This window comes from Schistocerca serialis, chromosome 4, assembly GCF_023864345.2.
Source record: "Schistocerca serialis cubense isolate TAMUIC-IGC-003099 chromosome 4, iqSchSeri2.2, whole genome shotgun sequence".
In the NCBI taxonomy this organism is placed as follows: Eukaryota; Metazoa; Arthropoda; class Insecta; order Orthoptera; family Acrididae; genus Schistocerca; species Schistocerca serialis.
In genome coordinates, this window is record NC_064641.1 from 884,313,446 (window position 1) to 884,326,418 (window position 12,973).

The 12,973-nt window shown below is 38.2% G+C and overlaps 1 protein-coding gene across 2 annotated transcripts in view; it reads left to right on the top strand.

The window, feature by feature from the left end:
• Nucleotides 1-9,667, top strand: part of LOC126475033 (uncharacterized) — a 69,257-nt gene extending 59,590 nt beyond the window's left edge. Inside the window, exon 3 of one of the 2 annotated variants that reach the window (XM_050102578.1) lies at nucleotides 9,205-9,667. In XM_050102578.1, the coding sequence (XP_049958535.1) occupies nucleotides 9,205-9,431 (227 nt within the window). In that variant the 3' untranslated portion in view covers nucleotides 9,432-9,667. Of the gene's footprint in view, nucleotides 1-5,715; nucleotides 6,069-9,204 lie in introns of those variants that run through there. The other variant, XM_050102577.1, reaches the window with a different exon arrangement.
• Nucleotides 9,668-12,973: the final 3,306 nt, after the last annotated feature.

Sequence of the window (12,973 nt, forward strand, 5' to 3'; positions counted from 1 at the left end):
TGAAGAAGAGGATAGAGGAAAAGAGAGCATGAAGATTACTCAAACTGCTAGTGCTGAAGCTGCAGTGTTCCTGGAGTACATTACGCAACAACCAGTTACATGCAGTACCAATGCAATGCTTGTAAAGCAGTTGCATGATAAAGCATGCCAACATCGCGTATCATCATTGTGACAGTTAAAAATTAGGGACATGTTTCATAGTGAGTGATACGACTGTATAATTATGTCCAGTATATTGTACACTCAAGGATTAAGTTTTCTTTGAAAATTAATGTATTTTTAGATTTAACCCGCCAGTACACGCAGGTGGTCTGTCAGACCAAGGAGAATATTTTCACATTAATGCAATGTCTGAAAGTTGTTTCCAAGAAGCTATCTTCTCATTACCTTTAAGTTAGTGTAATAGGAGTCGTTTGGTATGGTGTATCTGGTATTTCAACAATAGCACTTCTGGTTAGCTCACAACAAAGAGGTCTAGGGTCTCACAGGCCAGCCGCGTGCTCTAGTGTCAGTTTGTTGTTAGCTCCGCCAAGGTTATTCACGCGCGCACATATTTGTGGTATCTGGTTAGTTTAGTGGTAGAACAGATTTTTTGTGCTTTGTACCTTATTTTAGTGTTTTGTAAGTGTTGTAACTGCATCATGGCTTATTCGTACGAGGCCTAGGAGGAAAGAATTAGGAACTTGATCGAAGAAGTAATGGCTGAAAGTGGCTGTGGTGATTCTGAAGATGGAGGAATCGACTTTGAAGAAATCCAGGATCCAGAGTGGAAAAGTGATTCCGGCACCGAACAAAAAATGTCGAGTGATGAATCAGTGATGTGATGTGCTGACAGTGATGTGTTTGTCGGTAAAGACGGAACAGTATGGAACTCACGTGCTCCACCAAAGAACTCCTGCACACGTTGTTATAACATCATAACTCATTTACCAGGTGTGAAAGGTGCTGGGAAAAGTGCTACAAATCCTCTACAGTGCTGGGAACTGTTTTTTGATGAAAACATTATACACATACTCGTTGACTGCACTAATAGGTACATTCAAAGTATCCAGGGAAACTTTTCAAGGGAAAGAGATGCACAACAAACTAATAAAGCTGAAATAAAGGACTTCTTGGGATTATTGTACTATGCCGGTGTAATGCGTGCCCATCGACTAAGTCTACAAGATTTGTGGCGAACAGATGGCATAGGAGTTGAAATATTTCATCTCGCAATGGGCATAAACAGATTTCGTTTTCTCCTTTGATGCCGCAGATTCAACGATAAGCAAACGAGAATGGAAAGGGAGAAAACGGATCATATGGCAGTGATAAGACAGGTGTTCAGCCTAATTGTTGAAAACTTTCAGAAGGCTTATACAGTTTCTGAATACGTGATAGTTGATGAAAAACTAGAAGCATTCCGTGGAAGATGTAGATTCCGACAGTGCGTGCCAAATAAGCCAAACAAGTAGGGAGTAAAGATTTTTGCAGCAGTGGATGCCAGAATGTTTTACACATTCAACACGGAGGTATGTGTTGGGCAACAGCCTGAAGGCCCTTACAGACAGGACAGCAGACCAGTTGAACTTGTTCAGAGACTTTGCCAACCTATCCCGAATACAGGCTGCAACATAACTTGCGACAATTATTTTACAAGTTATGATTTTTCAAACACATTGATTACGAAGAAGACGACTGTCGTTGGTACCCTGAGGAGGAACAAGAGATAAGTCCCAAGGGGATTTATTAACACTGAAAACTGACAAGAAAAGTCATCTATGTTTGGGTTTCAGAAAAATTGCACCTTAGTCTCTTATGTGCCGAAATGAAATAGAGTGGTATTACTACTGTCAACGATGCACCACAATGGAAATATTGACAAAAATACAGGGAATTATAAAAAACCAGAAATTATCACTTTCTATAACCATACTAAGGGTGGAGTTGATGTTGTAGATGGAATGAGTGCAACATATAATGTAGCCAGAAACACAAGAAGATGGCCAATGGTTGTATTTTATAGCATCATGAACACAGCTGCGATAAATGCTGCTATTATTTTCAACTCAAATCAGAAAGAACAACTGAGAAGAAGAGAGTTTTTGAGGCAGCTTTCTTTTGCGCTTCTGCATGATCATCTTCAGCAAAGAGTAATGTCAAAAAATTGCCAAGGAAGACAACTGAGAGAATTGGAGAGCTTTGCAGTGTGAAAATTTCTGAAGTGGAATCAACTGCGACTTCACGAGGACGGTGCGTGGACTACAGAAGCAGAAACAGAAAACAAGATATAGATAAGAACTGCACGAAATGCATTTGCCTTGAACATTCTGTTACTGTGTGCCAAGACTGTATCAGCAAAATATCTGATTGAATAGATGCATTAATTTGATAAAAGCTAAATTTTATGTATCTCCACTTGTGTAAATATTTTTGACCAAAATACTAAATTTATCCCTTAAATATATTTACTAAACTGATTTTTAATGATATTACTTCATTTAATAACGCTTCCCTCCATAATATACATCTAAATGCAAATTCAGAAAGATAGAAACTGCAAGGATCTGTGAGACCAGCTGCATGTACTGCCACCTGTTTCCAGGTGCGTGCACTGCCGGGTTAATAAACTATATCCTCTATGCTTTAAAACTGTATCCTTTGTTTTAATAAAGTACAGTACACAATATCCCATATGTTTTCAAAATAAATAAAAAACAAAATAAATAAATCAAATAAATTTCAGACACTCAAAAATCTAGCACCCATGTGTGTCAGGAATGACCGGATTAGTGAGAATCTAGTGTAACTGCTACTGAACCTTACCTTCCTTATGTCTCCAGATCATTTGTTCATCAGCAAAGGCCATTCATTTATCATTATCCCATCCATCTCCTGCCACCTTGTACATTGTCATGCATGACAACCACAAAAAGTAAGGGTGAAATTGCAATTTCTTTTTTAAAATGTGTTTTCTGATTCACTTGATCTGTTGCACCATTTCCTATTTTAATACATCTTTTACTTCCATGGTACATTTCTTTCATCTTGTCAGTTCCCATTTTTTCGTACCTTTGTTCTCCAGAGCCTCCACAGTTTAATGTGGCATACACTATCAAACATTTTCTCAAGACCCAGGAAGGCAATCAACAAAGTGGACCCATATGCGTAATAATTTCTCCTCTGAACTCCCTTACCACAAATGTAACGACTGTTGTTGATCTCTGGCCAGAACCTGTCTGCTATTCATGTATGTCCTTCTCAACTTAGCACCTTGTTTGCTGTGGGATATCAATCACCCCTGCACTTTTCTTAAATTCTCTCATTTTCTTTCTTGAAGACATGGACAGTTACTCATTTCTTCATATTGTGAGGTATTTTCATCTCCTTCCCAATTATCTTTGTCATAGCGTATAGCTACTGCCTCCCTATAACTCCAATTGCTCTTACCATTTCTGCTTACACCATGCCAACATTTTTAATAATATATATTGTAATGGTCTTAGTTGCAGTTAGCCATTGCTACAATAAATATTTTAAAAAATATTATACAGTTTCAGCTTCTATCATGACAATATGTGATCCATTATTAACATTATCTACATATTGCGCCTTTCCTCCTTTCATATGATTCCCTGCTGATTCTAGTTCTACCCAGGTCAAATGCTTTTCAGTTTCTTTTCCTTGGTTATTATCCATCTTTTCATTAGGTAGTCAGGGTCAAGTACTCAGCTGTGAGGGTGAAGATGAGGACCAATCATCATCATCATCATCATCATTTAAGACTGATTATGCCTTTCAGCGTTCAGTCTGGAGCGTAGATGCTAATCTTCATACCATAATCCTTACATTTCTGATCTAGCTCTGAAATATTGCTTTGCAAACTTTCAATCGAATCTGCCATCGCCACGAAGTCATTTGCATATGCAAGACTGCTTATTTTGTGTTCACATATCTTAATCTCACCCAGCCAGTCTATTGTTTTCAACATATGATCCATAAATAATACGAACAACAGCGGAGACAGGTTGCAGCCTTGTCTTACTCCTGAAACTACTCTGAACCATGAACTCAATTTACCGTAAACTCTAACTGCTGCCTGACTATCCATGTAAAGACCTTTAATTGCTTGCAAAAGTTTGCCTCCTATTCTATAATCTCGTAGAACAGACAATAACTTCCTCCTAGGAACCCGGTCATATGCCTTTTCTAGATCTATAAAGCGTAGATACCATTCCCTGTTCCACTCATAACACTTCTCCATTATTTGCCGTAAGCTAAAGATCTGGTCCTGACAACCTCTAAGAGGCCTAAACCCACACTGATTTTCATCCAATTGGTCCTCTAACTGACAGATGAGGACCAAAAATGGATAAAATTCGAAAATTCCATATTACTCCTTCTTTTGGCAGAGCTCTTTAATGTTGACCAAGTACACAATCTTATCAACTTTGTGTGCTTGCGTGTGTGCGCGTGTGCGCGTGTGTGCGTGCGTGCTTGCGTGCGTGCGGCGTGCAAGGGGGGCCAGATTGTTACAGTGATTTGGTAGGTGTGACAGTGTTTTATTAACTTTTTCACTTCTAATGAGGGCCACCTGTGCCTTTCTGTCTTGCCTGTCATTCTTTACTCTCCTTTGTTGGGTCATTTTTCATAGCTCCGTCTCCATGCCACAACATTTAGATCTTTCCACCAACCCCCACCCTCACCCCCCACCTCAGGAGGGTCATTTTTTATATGCACAGTTTTTTGGGTCTCGTGTGGGTCTGTTAGGTTTATGTCAATATGTTGTTTTTAATTTATTATCATTATTTGCCATCTGAGTACAGCCATACATATACATATACATATGTTTGAACTAAAACATAATGTAAGTGGACAGATTTACAGTTACCAACCCATTCTTGTTGAAAGTTAGGGACCTTCTTATGGAACATCAAAGTTCCTTGTGCTGGAACTGAGTCACCAGTACTAGGTTGATTTTTATGTTAATCTGTACATTTGCATTTGGATAACACTAGCCATTCAGCATTCCACCTCATTTATCTCTGACTACTAGGTTGAGAACGTTTGACAGATATCCAGCTTGTTCTTTTGTATGTTCTGTCCAAGAAATTAGCAATTTTCATTGCAGTATGCTGTTTTGAAGCGAAACTAAAATATCTGCTGTGATTTTTACTACTGATGTTTGCAACAAAACCAAATTACTTCCAAAAAATTTGCTGAAGACTGAGCCAGCAAAACAGATCAGTTTCTGTATCAGTGTCACCATTCGTATGCGATATGTTGTTTTTTCAGAGAAAGGCATGCTGAGAAAGAATTGTCATACAAGTGTTCAGTTATTCTTTCTCACCAGCTACCTTATTGCAAGGGTGTTGATGCTGAAGCCTGGTCCCACAACAGAACTCAAGCTTCAAAAATATCCTGCAGTCCAAAATAGCAAAGTTGCTCCACACTTGCACACTGTCTTGCAATTGACAATAGTATCACAGTCTGTAAAATAGTGAGAAGACCCTGGTTCAATTTCTGGTACAGTTACATTATTACTTCACCTTTTAAGGATAACTTAAAGTAAGAAAAATATATTATTACAGAAATGCAATGATTTTATAAATTTCCTGCCCCGGTTTGAGTGAGTTTACCAATTAATGAAATGGAACTAACTGATATTAATATCTTGGTCTCTACTATATGTTTCATACATTAAATTTTATTGAACTGATTTAAACTGTTGTGCAGGTATACCAGTTCGTATGAAGAAATCTCCATACTTGATGCACCACAAATTTTTCGTTGTGGATGATGAACTTCTCGCAACCGGCTCATTCAATTGGACATTACAGGCCATAAGTGGCAACTGGGACAATGTCATTGTTACTTCGCAGACAAATATTGTTCAACCATTTGTTAGTGAATTTGAAAAACTATGGACAGAATTTTCACGACCTTCACTAGATACGTGTTGATAGTAATGCATTTTTATACTTTGTTTTCAGTGATAGTGTCATTATTGCAATAACTGTGATTGGTTTCAATAACTGTGATTGGTTTTATACTGAGTCATCAATGCAAGACTGAAATGATGTTGATAATGGTACTGCGTGCACTGCCGGGTTAATAAACTATATCCTCTATGCTTTAAAACTGTATCCTTTGTTTTAATAAAGTACAGTACACAATATCCCATATGTTTTCAAAATAAATAAAAAACAAAATAAATAAATCAAATAAATTTCAGACACTCAAAAATCTAGCACCCATGTGTGTCAGGAATGACCGGATTAGTGAGAATCTAGTGTAACTGCTACTGAACCTTACCTTCCTTATGTCTCCAGATCATTTGTTCATCAGCAAAGGCCATTCATTTATCATTATCCCATCCATCTCCTGCCACCTTGTACATTGTCATGCATGACAACCACAAAAAGTAAGGGTGAAATTGCAATTTCTTTTTTAAAATGTGTTTTCTGATTCACTTGATCTGTTGCACCATTTCCTATTTTAATACATCTTTTACTTCCATGGTACATTTCTTTCATCTTGTCAGTTCCCATTTTTTCGTACCTTTGTTCTCCAGAGCCTCCACAGTTTAATGTGGCATACACTATCAAACATTTTCTCAAGACCCAGGAAGGCAATCAACAAAGTGGACCCATATGCGTAATAATTTCTCCTCTGAACTCCCTTACCACAAATGTAACGACTGTTGTTGATCTCTGGCCAGAACCTGTCTGCTATTCATGTATGTCCTTCTCAACTTAGCACCTTGTTTGCTGTGGGATATCAATCACCCCTGCACTTTTCTTAAATTCTCTCATTTTCTTTCTTGAAGACATGGACAGTTACTCATTTCTTCATATTGTGAGGTATTTTCATCTCCTTCCCAATTATCTTTGTCATAGCGTATAGCTACTGCCTCCCTATAACTCCAATTGCTCTTACCATTTCTGCTTACACCATGCCAACATTTTTAATAATATATATTGTAATGGTCTTAGTTGCAGTTAGCCATTGCTACAATAAATATTTTAAAAAATATTATACAGTTTCAGCTTCTATCATGACAATATGTGATCCATTATTAACATTATCTACATATTGCGCCTTTCCTCCTTTCATATGATTCCCTGCTGATTCTAGTTCTACCCAGGTCAAATGCTTTTCAGTTTCTTTTCCTTGGTTATTATCCATCTTTTCATTAGGTAGTCAGGGTCAAGTACTCAGCTGTGAGGGTGAAGATGAGGACCAATCATCATCATCATCATCATCATTTAAGACTGATTATGCCTTTCAGCGTTCAGTCTGGAGCGTAGATGCTAATCTTCATACCATAATCCTTACATTTCTGATCTAGCTCTGAAATATTGCTTTGCAAACTTTCAATCGAATCTGCCATCGCCACGAAGTCATTTGCATATGCAAGACTGCTTATTTTGTGTTCACATATCTTAATCTCACCCAGCCAGTCTATTGTTTTCAACATATGATCCATAAATAATACGAACAACAGCGGAGACAGGTTGCAGCCTTGTCTTACTCCTGAAACTACTCTGAACCATGAACTCAATTTACCGTAAACTCTAACTGCTGCCTGACTATCCATGTAAAGACCTTTAATTGCTTGCAAAAGTTTGCCTCCTATTCTATAATCTCGTAGAACAGACAATAACTTCCTCCTAGGAACCCGGTCATATGCCTTTTCTAGATCTATAAAGCGTAGATACCATTCCCTGTTCCACTCATAACACTTCTCCATTATTTGCCGTAAGCTAAAGATCTGGTCCTGACAACCTCTAAGAGGCCTAAACCCACACTGATTTTCATCCAATTGGTCCTCTAACTGACAGATGAGGACCAAAAATGGATAAAATTCGAAAATTCCATATTACTCCTTCTTTTGGCAGAGCTCTTTAATGTTGACCAAGTACACAATCTTATCAACTTTGTGTGCTTGCGTGTGTGCGCGTGTGCGCGTGTGTGCGTGCGTGCTTGCGTGCGTGCGGCGTGCAAGGGGGGCCAGATTGTTACAGTGATTTGGTAGGTGTGACAGTGTTTTATTAACTTTTTCACTTCTAATGAGGGCCACCTGTGCCTTTCTGTCTTGCCTGTCATTCTTTACTCTCCTTTGTTGGGTCATTTTTCATAGCTCCGTCTCCATGCCACAACATTTAGATCTTTCCACCAACCCCCACCCTCACCCCCCACCTCAGGAGGGTCATTTTTTATATGCACAGTTTTTTGGGTCTCGTGTGGGTCTGTTAGGTTTATGTCAATATGTTGTTTTTAATTTATTATCATTATTTGCCATCTGAGTACAGCCATACATATACATATACATATGTTTGAACTAAAACATAATGTAAGTGGACAGATTTACAGTTACCAACCCATTCTTGTTGAAAGTTAGGGACCTTCTTATGGAACATCAAAGTTCCTTGTGCTGGAACTGAGTCACCAGTACTAGGTTGATTTTTATGTTAATCTGTACATTTGCATTTGGATAACACTAGCCATTCAGCATTCCACCTCATTTATCTCTGACTACTAGGTTGAGAACGTTTGACAGATATCCAGCTTGTTCTTTTGTATGTTCTGTCCAAGAAATTAGCAATTTTCATTGCAGTATGCTGTTTTGAAGCGAAACTAAAATATCTGCTGTGATTTTTACTACTGATGTTTGCAACAAAACCAAATTACTTCCAAAAAATTTGCTGAAGACTGAGCCAGCAAAACAGATCAGTTTCTGTATCAGTGTCACCATTCGTATGCGATATGTTGTTTTTTCAGAGAAAGGCATGCTGAGAAAGAATTGTCATACAAGTGTTCAGTTATTCTTTCTCACCAGCTACCTTATTGCAAGGGTGTTGATGCTGAAGCCTGGTCCCACAACAGAACTCAAGCTTCAAAAATATCCTGCAGTCCAAAATAGCAAAGTTGCTCCACACTTGCACACTGTCTTGCAATTGACAATAGTATCACAGTCTGTAAAATAGTGAGAAGACCCTGGTTCAATTTCTGGTACAGTTACATTATTACTTCACCTTTTAAGGATAACTTAAAGTAAGAAAAATATATTATTACAGAAATGCAATGATTTTATAAATTTCCTGCCCCGGTTTGAGTGAGTTTACCAATTAATGAAATGGAACTAACTGATATTAATATCTTGGTCTCTACTATATGTTTCATACATTAAATTTTATTGAACTGATTTAAACTGTTGTGCAGGTATACCAGTTCGTATGAAGAAATCTCCATACTTGATGCACCACAAATTTTTCGTTGTGGATGATGAACTTCTCGCAACCGGCTCATTCAATTGGACATTACAGGCCATAAGTGGCAACTGGGACAATGTCATTGTTACTTCGCAGACAAATATTGTTCAACCATTTGTTAGTGAATTTGAAAAACTATGGACAGAATTTTCACGACCTTCACTAGATACGTGTTGATAGTAATGCATTTTTATACTTTGTTTTCAGTGATAGTGTCATTATTGCAATAACTGTGATTGGTTTCAATAACTGTGATTGGTTTTATACTGAGTCATCAATGCAAGACTGAAATGATGTTGATAATGGTACTACTTGTTAGTATCATATTTTATTAGTGTTACTATATTTGACGATGATTTTTAATTCCATTTTAATTAATGATGATGCTGTACAAAATGGTGAGAAACTGTGTATTGTCCTCAATAAGATAAATTAGTTAAATGCAAATGCTTTCATGATGTTAAACATTTGTTTAAAAAACAGGAGAGTGAGACAGGGGGGGGGGGGGGAGAGAGAGAGAGAGAGAGAGAGAGAGAGAGAGAGAGAGAGAGAGAGAGAGAGAGAGAGCCAATTGCTTTGTAGAAGAACTTTGTCTTAAAGTTATGCAATTATTTGGCTTTTCTATGTGACCTTGTGCCACTCACTTTGTTAGCAGATAACATGTTTATTACTTAGTGGCCACATTAGTTGTAATTAATGTAAGTATTGAAACAACGTATATATTAATATGCATATTTATTAACACAGCACAAAGCAATAGGTTTGTGCTATCATATGTTCTGTAAAATACACAAGCACGGCAAATTAACAATTGAATACAGTACTGATAGTCATGGCACTTCTATATCTGGATAGAAATTCTTTAAAAATGTAGAACACTTGACACACAACATTTCCTATCCAGCTAATTTCAGGATGGGCTGTCGTGTACCCACTTCAGCAAATCCTTGTTGATTTCTTAAAGTTCATTATGTTTCACCTCAAACTGTATATTTTCTGGTCCAGTCCGTGAAGTGTTGTCCCTGTGTCCATTTTTATTCTGTTGTACTGTTGGTTCAGGAGGTAGTCGAATTAAGTGCCATTCATCTTCAGTTCTGTATTGTCCAGTATTCTTAAAAATGCTGCATTTTCTGAGCTGATTTTGATGCCTATAGACAGGTTGGTAAGGCAGTTTCATGATGTATAGGATATTTCTCAGCTGTTTGATTACACTGCCAATGATCCATGGTGAATCAACTGATAGCTCATTTGAGAAATTTTTGTCATATAGCTGATAACTGATCTGGAACTAGGATCTCTTCTTTGGGTTTGTATCTTATTTTGATGTGAGAATCAGCTACAATGTGGTACTTGGCTGACAGCCATGCAATTCAGTAGGTGGTTTTCCAGTTATTGGATTTGGAGTTGTGCATTTTCTGGAGGGCATCTTTCTTGTTCTCTCCTTCTTGGTTAGTCTTTTTTACGACTTCTTTGAAAGGTCTGACAGATTTTTCTGCTCCACCATTCAAAGCAGTGTGAAATGGAACTGTAGAAATGGAACTGTGGTCATGTGTTCCATGCCATTCCTGCCTTAGAAATCTTCTATTTTCTTTGATACAAATTGTGCCCCATTGTCAGAAACAATGGTCTTGGGGAATCTTGTGACAAAAAATTTTTGGAGTGCCTTTAGTGTGCCTTCTGTAGTTGACGTTATGTCAAATACATATACGAGGGTTGCTCAGACAGTAATGCACCACAGTTTTTCCTGAGTGAGCGCACCAAGTTTCCGTCACTTCCAACAGATAGTGTAGGTGCAGGACAGTTACAAAATGGCACCTGTAGGTAAATTATGTTACAAGCAATGTGCCGTCATTGAATTTCTCACTGTTAAGAAACAAACTGGGGAATATTCACAAATGCTTTTGCAAAGTCTATGGAGCATCTGCTGTTGAAGAAAGCACAGTTAGTCACTGGGCACGGAGGGTGATGTCATCAGAAGGCTGTTCAGCAGAGCTCCACTATTTGCAGCAGTCAGGGAGACCATCCACGGATGTCACCCCTGACATGTTGCAGCGAGATGACATTATCATTCGCGAGGACAGACGGATTACGACTTGGCAGTTAGTTAGTGCTGCATTTGTCAATCAGCAAAGGAAGTGTGGATGCAATTATCCATGCTCTTGGCTATTCAAAAGTGTGTGCAAGATGGGTCTCGCAGTGCCTAACACTGGATCCCAAATCGCACAGAAAAAGCATTTGTTGCAAAATTTTGAATCTGAGGGGGAGGCCTTCTTTTCCTGGATAGATTGTGAAGGGTGATGAAACCTGGGTTCACCATTTTGAGACCAAAAGAAAATGACAGTCAATGGAATGGCACCATTCCCACTTCCTACAGAAGAAAAAATTTAAAGCAACTGCTTCTGCCAGTAAGGTCATGATCACCGTGTTCTGGGACTGTGAAGATGTGATTCTCACTGATGTGATGTGGTACCATTAATTCAGAAGCATATGTCAACACATTAACAAAACTTAAGACATGCTTCCGGTGACCTCAGAAACCCAGGAGACATTTTGCTGCAACACGATAATGCTCGGCCCCACACAAGTCTTAGGACTGCTGAACACATCACAAACAGGATTGGAGGGTGTTACCCAATGCACCCTACAGCCCTGACCTAGCCCCCTCAGACTTCCGCTTGTTTGTGCCATTAAAGGATTCCATTTGTAGAAGACATTTTGAGGATGATGAGAAGGTGATTCACACAGTGAAGCACTGGCTCCACCACCAGGACATGGATTGGTACCGACATTGCATACACGCCCTTATTTCGCACTGGAGGAAGGTCATAGAATGGGATGGTGATTATGTGGAAAAATAGGATTTGTAGATAAAATTCCATTCTTTCATGTGTGTAATTCTTATTATGCTCAATAAAGAATTGTTGAAGAAAAAAAAAAATGCGGTGCATTACTTTCTGGCAACCCTCGTATACGAGGAATATGAATGTGTGTCCACTCTTACGAACCAGGATGCTATCTAGAATGATCCAGCATGGTGATTTTGAATACTTTCCTATGGTTCTGTTCTTGGGACTTGTTCTGAAAATCCATTTTTGGATTTTGTTTTATCTATTGATAAAGTTCATCACACCATTTCTTCGATTCCTTTGTCCTTTTTTGGCCACCAGCAACATCCTCTTGCTATTTGCTTCATTCTGACAGTGCCCCAATGTCCATCATGAACTATCTTCCAAATTACCTTTTGGATATAACCCTTGTAAAATCTGTCTGGAGAAGTGACAAGTCATTGCAATCCTTTTGTCAAAATATGGCTGCAAAAAGTTGTGTTTCTTGGGAAATAGTTTGGGTTTCCATGTTTCACATAATAGAAAACCATTTTTAGTGCTGCATCATTTGTTCATGCCTTTACAATTTTTCATGATCAGTGGGAAATGAATTTATCTGTTTATTAATTTCTTCATGAAGTTGCAAGCAGAAGTCTTCAGGTATATGGAATTTTTCATCCAGACCAGTGAGCAAATTGATAAGGCATGAATATTGCCATGGTTTTTTGTGGACCTGTATTGGATTTCATTGTTATATCCAATCTTTGTAGTCTCTGAACTACAATTACTGGTATCTGCTTGCTTGGATGAAATACTGAAGCCAGAGGCATGTGGTCTGTGATCAGTTCAAACTTTTCTATACAAATACTGGAGAAATTTTTTGACACTGTAGAT